Source organism: Camelus bactrianus, chromosome 15 (assembly GCF_048773025.1).
Source record: "Camelus bactrianus isolate YW-2024 breed Bactrian camel chromosome 15, ASM4877302v1, whole genome shotgun sequence".
Taxonomy (NCBI): Eukaryota; Metazoa; Chordata; class Mammalia; order Artiodactyla; family Camelidae; genus Camelus; species Camelus bactrianus.
In genome coordinates, this window is record NC_133553.1 from 63,125,261 (window position 1) to 63,148,497 (window position 23,237).

The 23,237-nt window shown below is 45.3% G+C and overlaps 1 protein-coding gene across 6 annotated transcripts in view; it reads left to right on the forward strand.

Annotated features, from left to right (window-relative positions):
• The window catches only part of ARHGAP25 (Rho GTPase activating protein 25), an 86,746-nt gene extending 63,772 nt beyond the window's left edge, over nt 1–22,974 (forward strand). For all 6 annotated transcript variants that reach the window (XM_045523185.2, XM_010963758.3, XM_074341262.1 and 3 more), the window contains 7 exons: nt 2,609–2,816; nt 7,704–7,836; nt 10,738–10,811; nt 12,325–12,446; nt 13,255–13,451; nt 16,885–17,417; nt 21,014–22,974. In XM_045523185.2, coding sequence (XP_045379141.2) covers nt 2,609–2,816; nt 7,704–7,836; nt 10,738–10,811; nt 12,325–12,446; nt 13,255–13,451; nt 16,885–17,417; nt 21,014–21,221 — 1,475 coding nt within the window. In that variant the 3' untranslated portion in view covers nt 21,222–22,974. The remainder of the gene's footprint in view (nt 1–2,608; nt 2,817–7,703; nt 7,837–10,737; nt 10,812–12,324; nt 12,447–13,254; nt 13,452–16,884; nt 17,418–21,013) is intronic.
• Nucleotides 22,975–23,237: the final 263 nt, after the last annotated feature.

Here is a 23,237-nt window from a genome sequence, read left to right on the forward strand (position 1 = left end):
CCACATCTTGTTAGCAAAACGCAGGTCCGACTGCTTGCCGATCAAAAGCCAATACAAAGAGAGGCACGTGTGGGTAGAAAGGAAATCTGGCTTTATTCTGGAGACTGGCATCTGGAGGTGGGGAAGAGGAGGGCTCCTGTCCAAAGACCAGCTCCCTACCCTGACAATCAATGGGCAAGAGCTCTTAAAGAGTCTCAGGGTGTACAGGAGGTGGAGGGAGGGGGCTACATGCAGAGGAGCGCAGTCAGCTCTGACAGTCATCTCAAAGTTAGTCATGCTGATGGTCTGATCCGCAGCATCGTGATTCTTGCAAGTACAGTTAATCTTCAGTTCCAGGGTTGGTCTGTTCTCATTTCTTTGAGGCCAGTTCTCAAAATTGTGGCAGCTTATGCCACAGCTACAATCTAGTTACCACACAGTTAGCTTCTTCTGTCTGGTGGGGGTTTTACCAGCTCAAAGGATATGGTTCAAAATATTATTTATAGCCCTTGAGGAGGAACTACGGGTCCTTGACTCTGTTTAATGGCCAAACTATTATTATTTTGTTTTGCTTGACAATTTCCCTTTGTTTCTGTATTTTCTTATTTCTCAGATTAAACTTATTCTTTGACTAAAGTTTTTCTACAGACAAGAGGCAGGCAGAGGACGAGGAGGAGTGGGGATCCGCCCTGGGAAGGCCCCATAGGGTCCTGCTCTGTTTCAGTCTTACGGTCCTCTGTCTGTATAGCCATCCCGCCTGGCCGGCTGCTGGCACATACAGGGCACTCGATAGATAATAAGCGTGAAGTTGAATTCATTTCCTGAAGAGGTCCCTACTAGTGTTTAAATGAAAGAAGTGACAGGATTGTCATTAAGCATGGAAAGCACTTGCTTAAAGATGGCATAATTCGTTAAGTAATTCAGCAAAATTGGTTGACTGTCTGCCTTGGGCCAAGCTCCATGCTAAACGCGGGGATAGAACCAGACTGAGATGGTTGAGAGGTCACGTGACTGATGAGGGGAGAAGCAGAAGCAGGGAGGGCGGGGGAGCCTACAGTCTTGCAGAGAACACAGCACATATAGATAATAATAGCACAGTGGGAAAGAAAAGTGTGGAACACGAAAGGAATTGGGATATTACCGAAGGGATACGGATGCACAGAGTGGGGATGGAGTCCTTCAGGGTGGGTCAGGGAAGACTTGGCAGAGGTGATGATAGTGAGTCCGGCCAAGGAAGACATAGAACCTTAGACGGGGAAGGGACGGATGAACAGACTGAGGGCACGAAAACCCGAGAGCACTGTGGGCTTTCAGAACATCAGGCCAAGATGCCTTTGGGGGCATGGCCGGAAGTCAGGCCAGAAAGGTAGGTGGGGGCCAGGCCGAATGCCCCCTTAAGGAATGCTGGCCCTGGTTCTCACATTTCAACCACAGACATATTTAACCAAACAGTCTCACTGGAGTGCTGTAGGTAAAGCAGACAACAGTCCAGCGGGCACGCCGCGGGGGTGGGGAAATTGTCCAGCCAGGTGCTGGCAGGGCTGGGTGGAGCTGGTCCACGCACGCTTCGCTGGAGGCAGTGTCATCTGGCAAAATAGTTTTGGAAAGCAATTTGCATACCGTAGTCATCCAAACGTTCAAACCACTTGACCTCGTAATTTTCCACGTGGGAATTGGCCCTCAGGAAATAGTTCGAAAGAAGGAAAAGCCTGTCTTCATCCATCCAAATGTTAATGAATTAATTAAGCACTTAATCAGGCATTGTACATCGCACGATATACATTCCAGGAACTCGGCTAGCGAGTGACCACGTTCTCACCGGGGCAATGGTAATAATAATAGAGTGTAGAAAACAGTGTAAATTTTTTACAGTACTGCGGTGGTTTCATACAGTATGAGACATCCATGCAGTGGATCATTATGCCTTAATGCTACAAAACTCAAGCAGCATTCAGAATGACCCATGGCTAAGAGCGCATTCTCCTGAGTTTGCGGCCTGGGCTTGAGTTCTGACTGTGCCGTGCCCCTGACCTTAGCAAGTTCATTAGCACCTCTAAGGCTCGATGTCTTTAATAGTATGGTGGATATGACAACACCACGCCCTCAGGTGCTGCGGTCAAGGTTAAATGAGAAAAAGTGTGCAAAGTACTTAGCATAATTCCTAGCACACAAGCACTCCGTAAAAGGGAGCTGCTACTTTTTAATTTAATTTAATTTAATTTAATTTAATTTAATTTAATTTTATGTGTATATATTTATTGAAGTGTAGTCAGTTTACAATGCTGTGTAAACTTCTGGTGTACGGCACAATGCTTCAGTCATACATGAACATACATATATTCGTTTTCATATTCTTTTTCACCGTAAGTTACTAGAGTTGTTATTTTAAACACAGTAAATGTGGATAAACAGAAAAAGACTGACAGACTGCTACGAGTGTACAGCCCCCAATTTATAGCTCCAGGAAATATTATGTGTGATTTGTCCCCTGTATTTTGTTTAGAATCCCTGCAGTAAAACCCCTGAAGTCTCAGGCCACAAAGAAAATCGAGAAATGGATAAAGCACGTTGATCTATGAGTTCTTCCAAGGGGGGGTTAGAGTGATGGTCTGCTTTTTCCTCTTCCCAGCGGTGTTCGGCCAGCGCTTGGATGAGACAGTGGCCTATGAGCAGAAATTTGGCCCCCACCTGGTGCCCATCCTGGTGGAGAAGTGTGCAGAGTTCATCCTGGAGCACGGCCTGAACGAAGAGGGCATCTTCCGACTGCCTGGGCAGGACAACCTGGTGAAGCAGCTGAGAGATGCTTTTGACGCGGGGGAGCGGCCCTCCTTTGACAGGTATGCTGTCCTCGCCTCACCTCCCCTGGGCCTGGCTTGGCGGAGAGGACCTCTCTCTACCAGTTGAGCTGTGGGACTCGCACAGACGCTTCCAAACGCCCTGGCTGGCAACAGAAAGGGCCTTTTGTTTTGCTCAGAATTCAGTGTTTGGGAGCCTGGAGCTCAGTCCGAGGAGTGTGCTGATCATTTATGTGAGAGGTGATGTGAACTAGAACTTGAGCCTTGCTGGGTGGCCAAGAGGTGTTTTGGATATGGGGGGAAGGGGAGTAAGGGAGAAAGATGGGACTTAGATCAGGGCTGAGCTTGGGAGCAGGTGCGGGATGGGGAATCGCCAAGCTGGCTAAACAGACTGGGTGTGGGAGATACCGCACCACGTCTGTATCTGAGGGCTCCGATAGTCTTCCTCAGCTTTCCAGAAATGGCCAGAATCAGCAGGGAGGGTGTAGCTCAGTGGCAGGGTGCAGGCTTAGTATGCATGAGGTCCTGGGTTCAATCCCAGTACCTCCATTAAAAAAACGGAATGAATGAATGAATAAACAAATAAATAAATAAACCTAATTACCTCCCCCCACAGAAAATAAAAACAAAAAGCACTCACAGAAATGGCCAGAACCAGAACTTTTGGTTAGTTTGGGAGACCACAGTCCTGTGCAATTTTGAATTTGGTTCTAAGCCCAGGGGGTACATACTGACATCTTGGCAGCCTGGCGTTCCCCCAGTGCCCCTCTGAAGAGGTTGCCCAGCCCTGTTTGGGGCTTTTCAGGGGCAGTGACATTTCTTCCACCATCCCCCTCCCGCCCCACCTCCTGCAGCCACCCAGACAAGGTGTTCTGCTCTGCCATGCTAGCTCCGCCCCCACCAAAACCCGATATTGGACACTCTCTGCCTGTTGTGCAATGCTTGCCCTGGTGGCCTGCATATGCTTGTCTTGGTGGCAAGAAAGAGCCATTGTTCTTTCCAAATCAGCAGCCCGTAAACCAAGATTTAGTTAGGGCCTGAAATCTATCCAGTTTCCAAGGATTGAAATCCCACAAGAGCTTATTTAGGACCGAGGAGTAGGGCTGATCCTGGGAGAATCGTGAATCGCTAAGCGTCATGCTGTGTGGACGGTCTCACCCACCATCTCCCTCACCTCCCACTGCAATCACCACGGATGCCTGCTGTCCCTTCCTGCAAAGCATCCAAGCATCACTGAGACCCGTCTGTTTCTCTCCATTCTCACAGCCGCTGTCTTAGTTTGGAGCACTGTATGTCTGTCTTTGCTGTCCTTGGCATGCAATAGGTTAATTTACCCAGGTATTTGGACAGGAGAGCACCAGGGGCAATTGTTACTGGAACTGATGCAGGTTACGAGCATCAAACTGACAGAACATTCAGCGGCACCAGAAATCACATTTCATTATCGGGCACCTGTTCCATCAAGCCTACCATCTTCACACTCACTTTTCTTCTTATGTTTTTAATTAGCTTTGCGTTGATCAAAAGATACAGATGGGTGGTTGCTAAAGCAATGAGAATAGTCAGCCAGGAGGAAAAGAAGTGATTGACAGGTTTGCTGAACACCTGCCCGAAGGCTGAGCTTATGCACCTGTAAAGTCAACCTGGGTGGTGGAGTTGAAGTCTTTGATTCCTGTGAAATATTTGGGGCTGGAGGGAGGAAAGGGACCACGCTTTGTCAAGAAAGCTCCACTCCCAGAACCGAAGGGAAGGGTTTACACATCCAGAAGTAGAAAGGGTCACCTGGGGCTCTTCAGGGTCCTCCCAGGGCCGACTCTTGGGTCCACGTGGCCCCTGGGATTATCCATCTCGATCCTCTATCCTGGTCATGTGTGCAGTACCAGTAGGAGAGCACCTCAACTGCCTGATCAGAACGAATCAAGACAAAGATGCCCTTACTTGGTAGACGCTAGAGCAGGTGTACCTGGCTCTCATTAAATATATAAATATGAATTTAAAAATTGGAGTTGAATTGAGTTTCTACTGGGCAGGATACTGCCACTACACAAAGCGCATACACTTCCGATACGTATATTTCTGTGGAAAAGGACACGGACCCGCCACATGTTCAGGTCAGTGCTACAAGGGAGGGTCGGCAGGGCCACGTGAGGGACCTTGGCTAATTGATGGGGCAGGCGTTGAACTCAGAAGCCACCTGGCTCCCTACTTGCTCGTTGTCCTTGGTTAAAAAAAAAAAAAAATCATTTAACGATGTTCCATTAGGTTAGAGGTAAAGCAAACTCAGGAAAAATCATACTGGAAATTTGGACTGTAACCATGACATCTGAGTCAGCCTGTGTATAGTGGGGGCACAGACATTAAACGGGAAATTTAAAGAAATCACCGTATAGTTTCTGTTGTGCTAAGTGCTAAATAAACAAGTGTGAAAAAGCGATGGCACTATAAGAACTTAGAATAGGGGCTTTTAGCAGGTCTCCCCTCAAAATATATCATGTAGACTGAGACACAAAACACTAGCATGAGGAGTTAGTCGGGCCAACCGGTGTCATCGTCCCCCTGGCAAAATGAACGGGGAAGCTTTCCGTGGCTGTAAAATTCCAAGATGGCTAATTGGCCTTTTTTTTTTTTTTTGATGATAATTTTGAAATATCTATACTATATCTGTGGTTATAACCCTTTTCTCTTTTCCTTTCTTTTTTCTCTTTTCTTTTCTTTTTTCTCTTTTCTAATGTTGGCTTAGTTTCTCCTGATTGAACTTTCTTTAGCATTTGTCTTTTTTGTTGTTGTTGTTGTTTCTCTTGGAAAGTTTCCGATTCTTGACGAATCATCTCTACTGTTTTTCTCATTTTGAGTTCTCTATTTTCTACCTCGGTTCTGTGGCTATGTTTTGAGTATAGGGCGCCGTGCCAGGTCGGGGACAGTGAGTCAGAGAGTGGAGGCGGGAGGTCAGATGGGGCTGGGGCAGAATCCTGGCAAAAGATGATGGCCCTTGTGAAACAGGGCAGTGAAAGGAGGGGTGGGGCTTAGAGGGTTTAAGGGACGTTTTCATAGCAGGATGAGGGGATTTGCGTACTCAGATATGGGTAAGGGAGGAGCTTCAATCAAATCAAGACCCTGGATTCCGATTAAGCTCACTGGGTGGACCGCGATGCAGGGGCACCAGGACAAAGGAGATTTTAGGACATGAGGAGGATGCGGCTCCTGCAAAGTGTCAGCTGGTTGTCATCCTGCCATTTTCTGGGGAACTTCTCTTGCATTTTGATAAGGGGGCTTTGCTGGGGGTATTTTTAGGCAGTGATTCAGCAGAGAAGACTTTTCCAGAATGCCACCTCAAGTGAATGGTCCCCATCTCTGATTTCTGAGGGCAGCAGTGGAGCAGAGGCAGACTTCTGTGCCTGCTAGAGAGAGAGTTCACAGGCTGCAAAGGGGGAGCCTTTTCAGAAGACAGCTCTGATCACTCGCTGTCAAAAACAACCAAAAAGAAAACATTTACATGGAACATCAAGACAGAACTCCACAGTCAAGCCTTGCCGTTCTGGTTTCTGCTGCCTCAGATGCTTACCCTCTCCTCCCTTGCCCAGTCCCGCTCCAGGAGGTAATCCTCCTGCCAGCTGCTTCTGTATCTCCCAACACTGGAGCCCAGAAGACACTCAGATCATCTGAACTTCTTACGACATCACAGTGTTTCAAAATATTACTGCGTCTGTCTCTTATCAAAGACCAGTTTTTCTTGATATGAAATAAACAAATATTTCTTCACTGAGCTTCCAGTACATGGTATATTCAGACTCATTTTCTCTTATGGAGCTACAGAATAAATGCAATAGCTCCATCAGCCAGGGGTCAGCAGACTTTTCTTAAAAGCCCACGTATGAAATATTTACGCTTTGTGGGCAGACAATCTCTGCTGCATCTGCTCGACTCAGCTCATATAGCAAGAAATCAGCCAAAGACAATATAAAAGAACGAATGAAGCATGGCAGTGTTCCCACAGCACTTTATTTATGGATGCAGAAATTTGAATTTCAGATGATTTTCACATGCCATGCAATATTCTTTTGAGTTTTTTTCCCCAACCGTTTAAAAATGTAAAATCCATTCTTGGCTCACAGGCTGTACGACTAAAGGCAGTGGACCATGACTTACCCAGTCTTTCCTCTGTCCTCCAGGCAGTCACATGGTGCCAGCCTCAGGCTGTGACTCCTTGTCATTCTTCAGATCTTGTCTGAAGAGTCTCCTCGACCTCCCCAATTCTGCATCAAGTGTCCCTTTTTCTGCATTTCCATGCGGTCCCAGGTCTTGGACTTCCCTTGTCATCACAGTAACCAGATGGAATTGCGATGACTTCAAATCATGAGTCTGCACAGCTCTGTCACTCCATAAGGACAGGAGTCCTGTGTGTCCCTCAGGTTCCCTGGTGCAATTCCAGTGCCTGACATAGTATCTCGCACCTAATAGGTTCTCTCAACCCTTGTTAGTTGAATAAATGATTGTGTAAATACATGAATGAATCCCAGAACTATTTTAAGCTCTCTGAGAGATTAGAGAGGAATCAGTGGACCATAGATATAAAGGAGTTATCACATGAAAAATTAGAGACTAAGTAGAGAATGCTAAATTGTGATGTACTGAGTGGCTAGGAGAAAGAAGAAAGCAATGAAGACTAGAATAGTTTAATAGGTTTAATGGAAAAAGTAGACCCTGAACTTATCTTTGAGGCAGTTAGAAGAGATAAAGGAAAAGGTATTAGGGGTTATGATTCCAGAAGGGGGAGTAGCAAAAATCTATTGATTGTTACATCTGTATCGGAATCTACTCCTCTATAAAACCCCATTTGGAAACTGGGATTATATTCAGTAAATCACCAATGAGGAGGTGAGGAGGGTTCTGAAGTTCAGTTTTCAAAGCGCATTGCTTATTTTCTTCCAGAGATACAGATGTGCACACGGTGGCCTCACTGCTGAAGCTCTACCTCCGAGACCTCCCGGAACCAGTGGTTCCCTGGAACCAGTATGAGGGGTTCCTGCTATGCGGGCAGCTCATGAATGCAGATGAGGCAAAGGTTTGTATCTTAATAGGGTTAGTTGTCCTGCCTCAGAATAAGGTGATGGTTACTGAACACTATTCTAGTAGGCAAGCAGCAGTGGGTTAGGGACCCGCATCTTTCTATGAGATACTTTGTCAAACTGGAACTTTCTCAGCAACAAGAGGCCAACGATGCCAGTCATGATGACGGCCCTCATGGGATGTAGCACTCCAACAAAGAATTGGACTATCATCAAATACCCTCAGGTCACTTTAAAATCAGTAAGGGAAGGAGGATGTGTCTGAGAAGGGTTTCAAGCAATATGGCCCTGCTGAGTCCTGCTGGGACAGAAAGACAGAGTGACTAACCTGGAGGGCAGGTGAGAGGTCTGAATGTTCTAGCTCTGTGGTGACCATGGGTGTCAGGCGTGGCTATACAGGGAACACACGTACCAGGGAGAGGAAAGACAGGAGCTTTTCTTTGTTCCTATCAGCCGTGGCTGCTGCAGGGCTGCGGCATCATGCTTGTTAGAGTGCACCGGCTCACAAGGAGGAGTTTTGATCCTTAAATTAGTTGTTTCTTTGAAGGTCTTAGAGTCAACAGCCACCACACTGGGGTCATGTTAAACACACTAACCAACCAGCAAAAGAAACCAATAAAACTCAACTGACAACAGTAAAAGCTTTATGGTTTTTAACCAAGATTTGCAAAACTAAATGGCCCCTGAATGCATCTGTGTCACATTGCTAACGTAAGAGTCTAACTCCCCATTTTGGGGAAGTAAGTGTTTAGCGCTACTGTGTTTAAAGCTTTCTCTGGCAAAGTCGTGCACAGAAAAACTGAACAATGAAGACCCGAACTTAATTTTGATTTTTGCCATTAAGCCAATGATGTATCTTCTGTGAGACTCAGTTTATTTACTTAGGCTGAGAGAGCTTGCTACAGTGATGGAACTCTAACGCATCTGCACTGTCCAGTGTGGTGACCACTAGCCACATGTGGCCACTAGGCACTTGAAATGTGGCTGATGCAACCGAGGAACCAAATTTCTTACTTTATTTTATTTTATTTTATTTTATTTTATTTTATTTTATTTTATTTTACTTTACTTTACTTTACTTTACTTTACTTTATTCAAATAGCCACTTATGGCAAGTGGCTGTTGTATGAGACAGCACAAACTTAGACAAATTTCAGAATAACAGGGTCGTTTTGAGGACTAAGGGATACATGTCACAATTTTAAATTGCTGATTCAAAGGGAGGTTTATTGTCTGCTCTACTTCAGATTTTGTTATATAGTATGCTCCCAGAAAAAGTGTATATATATATTTTTCTTTTTTAAATAAATTATTGAAGAGTTTTTGCCCTTGCCCTGGAAGAAAGCCCAGCTGTGAGAACTTGCACCCTGAAAGTAAGGAGCCTCAGGATTTAAGCAGATCCAGGCACAAGAAAAAAGACAATTTCATATTTCAACATCAGGAAAGGAAGAGCACGAGGAAGAGGCAGCTAGTGCGCTATGGCCACTGTAGCTACTTTCCAACACACAGATTAGGTTGCACGATCTGCTACGGGATATTTTGTATATGGTTTATAAATTTTGAGGGGGGTTAAGAGAATAAGGAAAGTCTTCGTTTATCCAGGTGTATCAGTTCACCTTGGCAAAAGTAGGTGATTTTTTGGAATGAGGTTTAAAAATTGGCTAAAAAAGATGAATGTTACAGGTGGCATCTCACCTCCCCTCCTCCCAGCTTCAGGGAAAGGAAAGGAGGTCCATGGATCCCCACACTGGCAATCAGACTCCTGCCCCTGAACTTCCTCGTTTTAGACCCGCTTCTCACAATTGGTTTCAATCTCAACACATTTGAGAGTTTCTAATCTGTGGTAATGCACATCTGGACAGGGCAGGGGGATCAGAGCCTCTCTCACTGGTGAAAATGCGGCAGGGGTGGTAGCTGGGAGGAGCGAGTCTATAGCAACTTTTGCAAAGAATTTGCATGACTATACTGAAGAGGAAGGAGTCAGTATCTGGTCTGAGGCGGGACAGCGTGTCTCACGTGCCCGGTGCACTTTTATAATCATGACTCTGCAGACAGTGACTGCAGACCCTGCACGCAGCTGTGGGTGAAAAGAACAAAGAAAGCTCGCTGCGCTTCCTCTTCCTGGCACGTGTGTTCTTTGTATGCCTGTGTCTGACATTCATGGTCATCGTGGAGCTAGAACATTCGGGCCTCTCACCTGCCCTCCTGGTTGGTCAGCCTGTCCCTGGGTCCTCGCGGGTTCTAGCAAGACCAGGTTGCTTGAAACCCAAGTTCACAGAAACAGCCTCCTTCTCTCAATACTTTTAAAGTGACTTGTGGGTATTTGCTTCTGGCCCAGTTCTTTATTGGAGCTTCCATCTCAAGCATTTCTTAAGCAAACAATTATTGTGAGTATGGTTATCAAATAGTTCTGGCTCGGAGTAGCTCTGAGTCGGGGAGGAGGGCATAATTACAGACAAATAAAAAAAATACACTGTCCATGTATGTATGTTCATGTATAACTGAAAAATTGTGCTCTACACTGGAATTTGACACAACATTGTAAAATGAAGATAATTCAATAAAAAAAATGTTAAAAAAATAAATAGAGTATTTAACTTAAAAAAAAAAGTAAAATGTATCGGAAATCTTAGAACACACCAAAAAAAAAAAAAAATACACTGTCCAAAAAACAATGAGCCTCTCCGTGCTATTTTTGCAACTTCCTGTTATAGTTATTTCAAATAAATATAGTTATTTCAAAATAAAAAGGTTTTTTTAAAAAAACATACAATACTATGGGAACAGGAGAGACTGCCAAAGTGTTGCTTCTGCAGAGTTGCACCAATTATGTCGCAGGGTCCCCACTGCTGACAAATAAGCAGGCTCATTTACTGGTGTTGAACATCTCTTTCCAGGCTCAGCAGGAGCTGATGAAGCAGCTCTCCATCCTTCCTCGAGACAACTACAACCTCATGAGCTACCTCTGCAGGTAAGAGTCCCCTGGTATCAGCGTCACAATTTTCAGCCACATCAGAAAAATACTCCCTGTTAGAGGAGTGTCTTTGTGAACTCAGGAGATTCTGGTCCAGACCTTTGGAAGGTCAACACTGCTCACATAGCAATGAGGCAGTTTCCTGAGTCCATAGATAACTGAAAAGATCTCCTGAAAATCTGATTGGCACAAAAATTGAACATTCCCCCCCGCCCCCAATAAAACCTGCCCCAGGGCTGCCCAGAGTCCTGGGACATGCAGTGGAACCCAGAATTCTTCTGATGTTTTTAGAATTATCTCCCATCTTACTGACTCTGGACCATAACTTAGCAGCCCAGGGACATTTGTTCCACGTCAATTTTCTCATCCCTTTCTGAGGACCTGCTTTGTGCTGTCTCTGTGGCAACATGTAGTCTGTGATTGACCCAGATCTGGCTGAAGCAGGAAGCCCGAATCTCCATGCTGGATATAGCTGAAATTTATCTTTTTTTTTTAAAAACAAAACTTTCTGTAGTTTCCAGATTTGGAAACCAGGAAAATACAAAATACTGTACATAGATAAAAATTACCCCAAATTCTCTCACCCAGTAAAAATCACTACTAATGTTTGAGTGTGTTTCCCTCTGAATGTTTTTGTCTCTATGAGAGAGCTTTACATGCATCAATATAAATATAGGAAACAATTTTTACACCAAATTAGAAATGAAGTATATATTTGTATCTGCTTCCTTTGGCTAAATGCTACTTTATGAGCATTTTCTTATGTCATATAATAGGATTATAAATGACTCCATAATATTCTGTAATATTTCCTCATTTGGACAACCCATCACTTATTTAATAATTTCTCTGTATTTGGAATTTTATGTTGCTGCAGCCTGCTTATTTAAAAATGGTTTTTGGAGAGAGTATTTAGAAATTCATTTATTGAACTTTTTAGTTTGTTTTTTTAAAATAGCATATCTGAGAGTTTCATGCCTCAAGTGGGTGGAATTACAGCAAAAACTCATTGTTAGTTTTTGAGCACCTGCTGAAAATCTGAGATGCTTGATGCTGTAATCGGAGGATGAGAGCAAGGAGGCACCGTGAATTCCCATTTCTGAGATCTTCTCATGATTAAATTTTCTTGTCTAGAGACTCAGCTGGGACAGGTGCTGAGCATCTGAGAAAGAAGCCTATAGTCAGGACCGAGGGTAGTAAAACAACCATTTTAGTCCTTCTCATCTCCTCTTAGCTCCCAGAACTGGACCCTGTCTCCTGCCAGTGTGACTCTCCACCCCACCCCTGGCCCCAGTGCCACCACCAGAGGCTGGGCTGCTTGTTTCTCTTCTTCCCTGATCTTGAATCTTTCAGGGCAGAGCTAAATTCTTGTAGTTTGAGCAGACTGGTCCCACTCCTGAGACCAGGAGGAAAGAGTTGGGACCCACCTCTGAGATCTTGTTGGTCCCAGGAAGTGCTCCCTTCTGATAACTTCCTGTTTCCTACTGTGGGATTTCCTGGCTGCTCACAGGTTCCTGCATGAAATCCAGCTGAACTGTGGTGTTAACAAGATGAGTGTGGACAATCTGGCTACTGTGATTGGCGTGAACCTCATCAGGTCAAAGGTGGAAGACCCTGCTGTGATCATGAGAGGTAAGGCTGGTCCCGTGGTAGAGGCAGGCGCAGAGGAAATAACAACAGTGGCATCACTACCAAATCGCTCTGTAATTGGCCAAGCATTTTCGGTTGATTAGCTCATGTGAGTTGTAAAAGAGCCCTGTGAAATAAGCGAGCAGGCATTGTGTCCATTCTCCAGGTCACAGCGGGACAGAGAAGTTAAAAGATTTACCAATCGTCACACAGTGCAATAGGCTGGCACAAACACAGCTAATGTTTCTTAGTCTTTTATTGCTTTTTAATACCCTTAACCAGAGAGAGCAAACAAGTGTGGTTTTATGAGGCAGCTCATAAAAAGGCTACTTGTTAAGCTGTGCTAAAAAGGTTCCTGAGGCTGTGTCTTGGCTCAATGAACAAGAGTCCTGACACAGAGTACTGATGTCTGCCATGGTTTTGGGGAGGCAGGATGCCCAGCACACGTTCGCTCTGTGTGCAATAAGAAATCAGATGTCATACCGAGGACACATCAGGAGAGAAAGATGTCTTCATTTTCTTTCCTGTCATATTGCCTGTTTCCTGATCAAAGACCGATTCAGAGGACTGTAGGCTGAAAATAGCCCTCTTTCAGCCCACTCCCATATCCTTCATCTATTCCATCCCTTCCATCATAATCTCCTACCCCAAGCAATTAAGAAGGGTCCTGTGAGGAGCAAAATAAGGTCTTTTGGAACCATGTAGCTTTAGAGTCAAGTTTAGAGACATTCCATGGGTAGAGACCCTTGAGGAATGCCTGCCCCCTGCTTCATGGTCCAGCACTATAAATCTCTTCCTTCTTTCTTTTCAGGGACTCCTCAGATCCAAAGAGTGATGACCATGATGATCAGAGACCATGAAGTCCTCTTCCCCAAGTCTAAAGATGCACCCTTATCACCTCCTGCCCAAAAAAATGACCCCAAGAAACCTCCAGTGGCACGAAGTTCTGTGGGCTGGGATGCTACTGAGGACACTCTAATTTCTAGAACAGACAGCGTCAGTAACATGGTAAGGGGCAGAGAGCCTTCCTCCTTCCATTTGACTCCTCTTTAGTCCAGGTCATTCCATGTGAGAGCTTCTCTGGGGTGTCTTGAACGATGCTGTGGCCATGGCCACAGCCAGTACAGACCCATTGGAATGCAACTTGAAAGCCTGGCCTCTTCCAAAATCTACTTTCCATGGGCATCGTGGAGGTGGGGTTAGTGATGTGTGCCAGTCCCCCAGTGGCTAAGCAATGGGAGTCCTCCGCTGAAGCCTACTCTGAAAGGGAAACCCTTTCAAACACAGTCCAGGGAAGTTCAATGAGCAAATTTTAGACCACAGTGTAAATGTTCTAGTGAGAGCTGTTGAAAATTCCGGGTGAACGCCCAGAAAGAACTGGTTTCCTGCTAAGCCATGGAACGTGATTCCTTTCTCAGAGTATGTGGTATGTTTGTGTAATATTTCTCATTCCCTGATAAGCCGTCTCAAGCATCGTCAACCCCCTCATTTGTACTGAAGGGCTGGGTCTCACGTTCCCAATGTCCAAAAACTCTCCAGACTCTCAAATTTAGACTATTTAAGGGCAATCATTTGCAAAGCTCAAATATTTTGACATATTTGTAAAGACAAATATTTTTTAAAAGGATATGTGAACTTTATATAGCAGCTTGATTCTTTACATGTGACCAAGAAATGAATTTAAAATTTCTGGTTGGCCAGGTAATGTCAGTTGCCTACAGTACTGTTCATCCTGAGGACGATTAAGAAAACATTGGAAAAAAAAGTAGGTAGTGGTGACGGTTGTGGTTTTTCTGGAGTGATGCCTATCTGGACACAATGCATTTTACTAATACTCTAAAATTAAATCAATATTTAGAAATGCTCATACTTCATATAATGAAATCATCCTACCATTTTTTAAAAATTGAAGTATAGTCGGTTTACAATGTTGTGTTGGTTTCTGGTGTACAGCATAGTGATTCAGTTATATATATACATAAATATCCTTTTCCATATTCTTTTTCATTATAAGTTATTATAAGGTATTGAATATAGTTCCTTGTGCTATACAGTAGGACTTGCTACTTAGCTATTTTATATGTAGTAGTTAGTATCTGCAAATCCCAAACTCCTGATTTATCCCTCCCCCTTCTTCCATTATAGTAACCACAAGTTTGTTTTCTATGTCTGTGAGTCTGTTTCTGTTTTGTAAATAAGTTAATTTGTGTCATGTTTTTAGATTTCACATATAAGTGATAAATGATATTTGTCTTTCTCTGTCTGACTTACTTCACTTAGTTTGATAATCTCTAGGTCTATCCATGCTGCTGCAAATGGCATTATTTCATTCCTTTTTATGGTTGAGTAGTATTCCATTGTATAAATATACCATATCTTCTTTATCCAGTCATCTGTTGATGGACATTCAGATTGCTTCCATGTCTTGGCTATTGTAAATTATTCTGCTGTGAACACTGGGGTGCATGTATGTTTTCAAGTTAGAGTTTTCTCCCATCCTAACTATTCTTGAGAGTAGCCATTGTTATGCTCATTTGACAGGTTTCTACTATTTATTGTAACAGTATGGGTAGCAATGGGCAGGCACTGTGCTGGGGAACTTAAATAGATCACGTCTGGAGTCCTCACCATAACTGTAGGACAGAATTTAATTTATCATCCACATTTTACAGCTGAGGACCTGTAGCTCAGGGAGGTTGCCCAGATGGCCCAAGATGACAGCACTAGAGCGGTGGAGAGTGGGACTTAGACTTAGTTCTCACCTCAGGGCCCAGGTCCTTCTGACTCCAGGTGTGGTTGCTGAAGCAGGTGAGTAGCTAGAAGCATTGGACGGACAGTTTGAGCCCTGATTTCTTGATTTTACACTTAGGGCTCAATCTTTTTCTTTCTCTTTTTATTTTAATCTAAAAATATTTAATATGTATGCGTGATTTTTAAAAAATCAGGAAGTTGGAAAGAGATATACATTGAGAACTTCTACTCCCTCTGCTCTCTCCACCAACCTTAGTCCTCCCTGCCTTTATTAGTTTCTTATTTATCCTTCCAGTGTGCCTTTATGCAAATAAAAGAGTATATGAATGTAAATTATTTACCTCCCTTTTTATACAAAATGTAACACAATCTCTGGATCCCTCTCTCTCTAAACACACACACACACACACACACACACACACTCACTCACTCAAACACACACTACTCTGTATCTTGAATTTTTCTATGTAGCAGTTTACCCTGGAGAAATTTTCATGTCAATACGTAGACAGCTACATCATAGGACTTCGTGTTTTGGGAGGTGTGTACGGTGTTGCATTCTGCGCATGTACCATCATCTACTCAGCCAGCCCCTATGGATGAAAAGGTGGTTTTCCTAAACAAGGATGCAGTGAATAACTCGACTGTGCTTCATTTTGTGCTCAGGCAGATATATGTCTGGGATAAATTCCCAGAAGTGGGATTGCTGAGTCAGAGGGATTGTAATCTGTAATTTTGATTAAAATTGTTAAATAGAAGCTGTGCCATTTTGTCTTTCCACCAGCAATGCATGAAATAACCTGTTTCCCTCCAGTTTCGCACACACAGTGTGTTGTCAGATTGTGGGGGGTTGCCCATCTGAAAGATGAGAACGGTTATTTCAGTAATTTTAATTTGAGTCTTTCCTGTTACAAGAGAGTGCACACATTTTTCCTTGGCTGTAAGGGCCAGTTGCATTTTTTCTCCATCAAGTATCTGATCTTGTTCTTTGCCCATATTTGTATTGGTTATTGGTCTTCTTCTTCTCAATTTTCATGAACTTCATAGACTAGGGAGAGAAGCCTGTTGTCTGTGATACACACTGCAAATAATTCTGCCAGTTTGTCATTTCTTGTGTGATTTAGCATGCAGTAATTTCTTTGTTTTATTTTTAACTTGGGGGAGGGAGTCATGGAAACCTGTGTGGGTTGAATTTATCAAACTTTTCTTTTATGGCTTCTGGATTTTGGTCATAGGAAAACATCTCCATTCTAAGGTTATAAGAGAATCCCAGTTAAGGGCTCCTTACCACAAGGAAACAATTTATTTCAGTCAGTACTTCTCTAGAGCAAGAGTTCCTTCAAGTACAATATCCTTTTTTAAAAAATGCCATGCAGATATTCAAGTAATATGACAAATTAAGAGATGGTCTTCTGCTAAGTTATAGATTGCTACAAGATATTGAATATAGAATATAAAAAGGAATGTCTGTGTATATATACGTATGACTGAGAAATTATCCTGTACACCAGAAATTGACACAACATTGTAAACTAAGTATACTTCAATTAAAAAAAGAGAGAGAGATGGTCTTATAGAGTTTCATAGGTGTGCAGCCAGGAGACACTTCTTTCAAGTCTCTAATCCTTATCTTGGGAATGTGACACATGTGGGAAAAACTCATGTAACATTCATGGCCATTTTTCTCTAGGCGAGCGACTCAGAGACAACCAGCCCCACTGGACAACAGCCAGGTGATGGGTGTCTGGGAGACAGCAGCAAAGCATCCAGGGAAAAGCCAGGAGACTGGAAGACACAATCCCGGAAAAGGACTCAGACACTCCCTAACCGGAAATGCTTCTTGACGTCGGCTTTTCAAGGTGCCAACAGCTGCAAAGCGGAGATCTTTAAAAATGAGTTCTGGTCCCCTTCTTTGGAGGGGGCGGCAGGGGAAGGGCACAGGAGAACGATGTCTCAAGGTGTGCCGCAGTGTTTTGACTCCCAGAGGACTTCCACCTACGATAACGTCCCCTCCCAGCCCAGGTCCCCTGGGGATGCAGCAGCTGCACCGTTGTCTCTGGCTGATGACTCCAAGAGAGATGCTCTTGCCAGCCCAAACTCTGAAACCGGGCCTGGGAAAAAGAACTCTGGAGAAGAGGAACTTGAATCTTTGCAGAGGATGGTCCAGGAGCTGCAGAAGGAAATAGAAACGCAGAAGCACACGTATGAGGAACAGATTGAAAAGTAAGTCACAGACAGTGGAGCCTGGGCCACCACTCAGCTTCCATCTTAAAAGCAGTAAGGATTGTTCTGCTTTGCCAAAGAAGTGACATTCTAAAGCTCCAATTTATGGAAGACAGTATCTATAGCATTTGGGCCTAATAAGGAACAGGGTAAAAGAGAGAGGCGATGACTAAATTAGTAAAAACTCTAGGCTTTAGATTAAATTCATGAAAAGTTAAGGATGCAGCTTAAGTAGCTTAATCAGCTCTTTCCAAATAGTGGCTCTTTAAGCATCAACCTGTCTAAATGAATTAAGAGGAACTTTAAAACTTTTTTTGATATTAATGTCATTCATCAATTATGCAAATATTTACTGAGCACCTACTGTGTGCCAGGCACCATTCCATCCCAGCTTTTGGAGAACAGCACTGAACAAAACAGACAGAAGTCCCTTTGCTTACAGAGCATTCCTTCTAGCGGGGATAGACAGATCGTATGAATGGGTAATTAAAATCTGTGCTATGACGGATGGTGGGAAGTGTTATGGAGAGCCGTAAAGCAGGGCAGGAGGTTAGGGGGCTCACGAAGGGGGTTCCAGTGTTAAATAGGGCGGCTGGGGAGGGCTGCACTGAGAGGTGCCTGAAGGAGAGGAGGGAACAAGGGAGGTCCACACGGGGGTTGGGGGTGGGGATGGGGATGGAGGAGCAGGCCAGGGAGAGGGGACCAAAGCGCAGAGGCCACGGTAAGGGACCTGGTCCTGAGTGTTGATGCTGAGGAAGGGCGGTGGTGGGCGGACCCAGGGAGGAGCTGCCGGGAGAGGGCGGAGAATGCGGAGAATGCGGGAGGCCCGAGCACGGAGGGAGGGTCCGGTGAGCCACCTGAAGGCCCGAGTGAGGCATCGCTTCTGGGCCCCCCACCTGCCTGATGCTTCATCAGATCACATCACTGACGTCCCTCAAGCTCAGGTTGCCGGGGACAAACAAGACGCAGGGGCCGGTGACTCAGCTGTTGCCACAATTTCAGACAAACCCCTAAGATGCTCTGACGCAATTTACTCGCTTGAGTAGATCAATTTTCTTGAAATCTTTTCCACACCACTCATCTTACATGAGAGGAAACCTCAATCCAGATTTGCCCATGTTCACGCTATTCGAAAGGCAGTGAAATGTGAACCCAATGGGATTTTCAAATTACGGGGACTGTTCGGTCCATGGAGACTCAGGTACGTGGAAGTGTTGCTGATAGATGCAACCGGTGTTCCAGCTTCTTGTCCTGTCCCAGAAAGAATTCAGAGACAAGATGTAGTGTTTAAAAAAAGTAAAGTGAGGACTTATTAAAGGATGGATAGGACACTCTCAAGGGGAGAGCGGGCAGGCTCAGGTGAGCGGCTGCCCTGAGTTTCTTTGGCAAGTTAGCTACATAGGGTGTAAAAATGAATGGGCGGAATATTCACTGGGGAGGGAAGGGTTTGGGATCGTATTCCCTGATTATCATCCCAGCTCCACCTTCCCAAAGGGAGGAGGGACTTTTGTCCTTATTTAGTCTGGATCAGAAGTGTCATGGTGTCAGTGCATGATGGGTACTTCTGATCTGCAAGGCTGATTTTATTGAAATGAGGGCATAATGAGTAAAAGGTTACATTCGGACACTGGAAATTCCTGCCTTTTCTTACCTTTCTTTGTTCTTCTCCAGGCCACTTGTCATTCCCAAAAGCATGATCCCTTATCAGCCCAAAGGTTCTTTCTTTTCTTTCTCTGCCCAGGGGCCCCTGCTGCTTACATGATGTGTGGTTTCCTGCATTTGGCCTGTGCCCCTCCTTTCTGCCCAATTCCTGCCATTTGGTCTGTGTCCCCCTTTCTCTGCTCATATCTAGCTATCTGCCTGCTCTAACAGAAGGAAGACTTTGATGAGTCCTGATACTTTGTTCCCTACAGAAGGTGGCCATCTAGAAGCCACACGTAGCTCCTTTGTCTAAGAACCTGAAATCAATGGTTTGTAGTCTCCGAAACGTGGGTGATGTCTTGGCGGTGACCACAGCAGCTTGAGAAGACTTCTAGTTTCTAACTTGGGTGTCATTGACAGAGGGGGGGCCCATGAGGGTGCCCTCTCCTGCTGAAGGGTACAGAGTCTCTTGAATCCACCATCGGGGGCCTCCCATCCCATCCTCAGGAGAGTGGGGAGAATGAACAGTCTGCCATGCCTGCTCTAAGCTTCATGTTTCACACACACCTTCTCATACAGTCCTCTCAATAATCCTGTAGAACGGGTAATGCCCCCACTTTACAGAAGAAATAGGGGCTTGAGAAATATAAAAAGGTTCCTGAAGGTTGCACAACTGGTCACCGGTGGGGCTGGGATTTGAACCAGGGCTGGCCAGCCTCCCAAGCCCACCCAGATTCAACCACTCCACTTGAGGCCACGGACAAGGTCTAGCTCAGTGTCTCTTTGGAGATTTCCTCCAAAGCAAGAGGGATAGGGGGATCTCCGAGAAGAAAATTAGATTTGTAATGGGTGGGCCAGAAGGACTGCGACTAATTTGGCTTGAAGAAGAAATAGCGCAGGGAACTATATTCAATACCTTGGAATAGCCTATAATGAAAAGGAACATATACATAAAACTGAATCACTATGCTGTACACCAGAAATTAACACAACATTGTAAACTGATTATACTTCAATAAAAAAATTTAAAGAAAAGAAGACATAGGCTAGGGTAGGTGAGGCTTTAGGGAAAGGTCGTTATGTGCAGAATGGGCCAAGGCCGGTGAAGATAGAAGGCAGGGCTGGGCTCAAGCTGGAGCTCAAGTCTTCGTAGACAAATGAACAGGCTGTTGGGTAGCAGGGAGGCAGCATCTCACAGAGTGAAATTCTGAAGCAACTTTCCAAACACAACATCCTCACAGGCCTGGAATTCCCTCCTTTGGCTTAAAAAATGGCATATGCACTCTCATTCCTGAGGGTTAATCCAGCACCACCTTGGGGCACCTGGGCACCTGGGACTAGGCTAGGATTTGGGCCAGTAACAGTGAAAATCCTGGGAATTCAGGAATCCAACAGATCCTTCACTGGGAGTGGTATTCAGAAGTGAGGATGAGACAGGCAGGACCATTGCCCCCAACGGGCAGTTCCCTGTCCTCTAAATCTTTATCCCCAAGAGCCTGAAGTAGAGACGAGTCAATCTGTGCTCCCCATTGAAGCAGGATGAGAAGGCACTCGTGAGTGCACAGGTGCTGGGAATCTGGAATCTGGATGGGGTTCAGCAGGCCCTCAGTTTCCACTGAGCAGGACAGGTGCAAGGGCCGTGGGGGTGCAAATAGCAGGGGCGGTCTCTTCGTTCAAAGACTTTCTTGTGGTGGAGTCTACAAAACAGAAAATGACCTGAAAAACAGCACAAGAGATGTCATGAGACGGACGTTCCATGACAAAAGGGGTTCAGACAGGCTCTGGGAATTCAGGTTTAGCGGGCAGACCTCCTGGCCGTATAACCAAGAGATACGGGCTGGCGATGGGTCTTGTGATGTGGAAAGTGAAACAGACAAAGGAGGTTGTGGGCCAGGCCAGAGGGAGAGTCTAGCGGTTACGCCCTGTCCTCTCATTCTTTCCTTTCCTTCCTGTAGCCTCGAGAAGGAGAACTATGACGTCTGGGCCAAGGTGGTGAGGCTCAATGAAGAACTGGAGACGGAGAAGAAGAAGTCGGCAGCCCTGGAAATCAGCCTCTGCAATGTGGAGCGCTCCCGGGAGGACGTGGAGAGGCGGAACAAGGCCTTGGAAGAAGAAGTCAAGGAGTTTGTCAAATCGATGAAGGAGCCCAAGGCAGACGCTTGAGGGTCCCAGCAGCACCACAGAGACAGCCTGCGGGGACCCCGCACGGCGCACTTTCTTGGTGCCCGCTGATGACCAGGAGACATAATTGCTCCCCAGGAGGGAGAGGACGTTTGTGGGGAGAGCGTCCCACTTCCCAGTGAATGAACCAGTGGAGTTTGCAGGAGGATGAGGGTGAGCAGGGACTCGTGTGGACACCTCTGAGCCCCTGAGGCTGTATTTCAAAGGCTTGCATGATGGTGGTCTCAGGCCAAGTGGAAGGGACCCTCCAGGGCTGGATGGCTGTGTCCAATCGAGACTTTGAAGCAGGCCACATCCCAGGACCCAGGCCACAGACTGCCCCCAACAGAGGCTGGATGGAGGCGTTAGTTCTTTGTTTCCTGTGTGGAACAACTCATCTAGAAAGATGGCCTCTGAGACACAGGGGCAGCAAATGATACTCAGCTTTCGAGTGGGGTGCAGGGGTGGGCCATGTTTTGAGGGGCTGCACCTGCTGAAGTCAGGACCCCATTCTGCCACCCCCACTGTGATGCACACTCTCCAGGCTTGGAGACTCAGAACTAGTATCACACAAGGACAAAACAAGCAATAAACTGTATTTATGAATGCAGAATCAATTAGAAAATTATATTCGAATAAAGGGGGAAAAAAAAAAGAAGAAACAGGGCTGCTGTGAATCTGTACAATGCCTCTCTGACAGCAGAGGGCTCTCCTGCCTGGGGCAGGTGCACCCAGCTCTGGGCACAGGACCTGATGAGCAGGGCACGGGCCGCTTTCCAATTCCACTTGCCTTTCCAGTGGCCACGACCGCATAGGGCGGGCCCAAATGATACGACTTCCTTAGAGGCTGGTTGGGGGTTTAGATAGTGATGGTCCCAAAATGCAGGTGATTTTACCTTTTAAAGGGACCTGAGGCACTTAAAAAAATAGCTGGGAGAGGGGCTTCCTTAGCTGACAGCTGACTTTTCTTTCTACGTAAAGCCAGCTTGGCAGAGGTCCCTGGTGAGGCCCCCAGGCCTTGCTAGATGGGATGGTGGATCTTTAACGGTTTTTGTCATTGACAGGCAGTCTCCAAGCTCTTTTGGCCATTTGAAAATATTTGTGCACACCCTCTCCCATATAGGTATATTTATTTATTTATGACTTATATACGTGTGCTACTGTATCGCTAGATCACAGATATCATAAAACGTACACAGGGAAGAAACTGAATGATGATGAGATAAAAACAAATATAAGTTTTCAAATGTGCTTTCAGCTCTGGAGACCACTGCTGACCAAATTCTCAGCAGGTAGCACCTGTATTAATGTAACATATTTCATCCCATTGCTCCCACAAATTTACTGGAACTCTTGAAGTCACGTGGCTGAATTGGTGATTTGGAATCTCCAGTTACCACAAAAAGAAATGTGCCTTCCCCAGCATCTATGTCTCCTCCATTATTCCTTTTTCACCCTTTGTTTTCTTATTTTCTCTGTGTTTCTTCTCTCTGGTTAATCCCCGCTGCCCGTGGCCGTGATGCGCTATTCAGAGTGAAAGGGATGGACGGGGTGGGGGTGGGTGGTGGTCAGTGGCTCTCAGTCCTGCCACCCAGGCCCCGCACCACCCACCCCCAGCTTCCTGAGGACCAGACGGACAAGGACAAGGATGACACCTGGAGCTTTTCCTTAGAGACCTGCTTACAAAAGATTAGGGTGCCGGGAGACTGATTGGGAACATTACTAAGTAAAGCAATAAAGTATTTGATTTTCTGGAGTTTGCTTTTTTTTTCGATTACAGAATAACACAGAAACACTTCTGGAACACCTAGCGTACACTGATGAATGCCTCCAGTTCCGCAGGCTGGTGTTCCAGGTTCTCCCGAGGGTTCCTCACATTGACTCTTCGGATGCTAATACAGACTTGAGGATGGAAGTAGCCAGCTTCACAGTTCCAAAGGGAACATTTGTTTGAAGGTGCAAAGGAAAGGCCCCGAAGCTTGTTTGTTGAGGGGTCCACGTCGTGAGACCTTGCTGGGG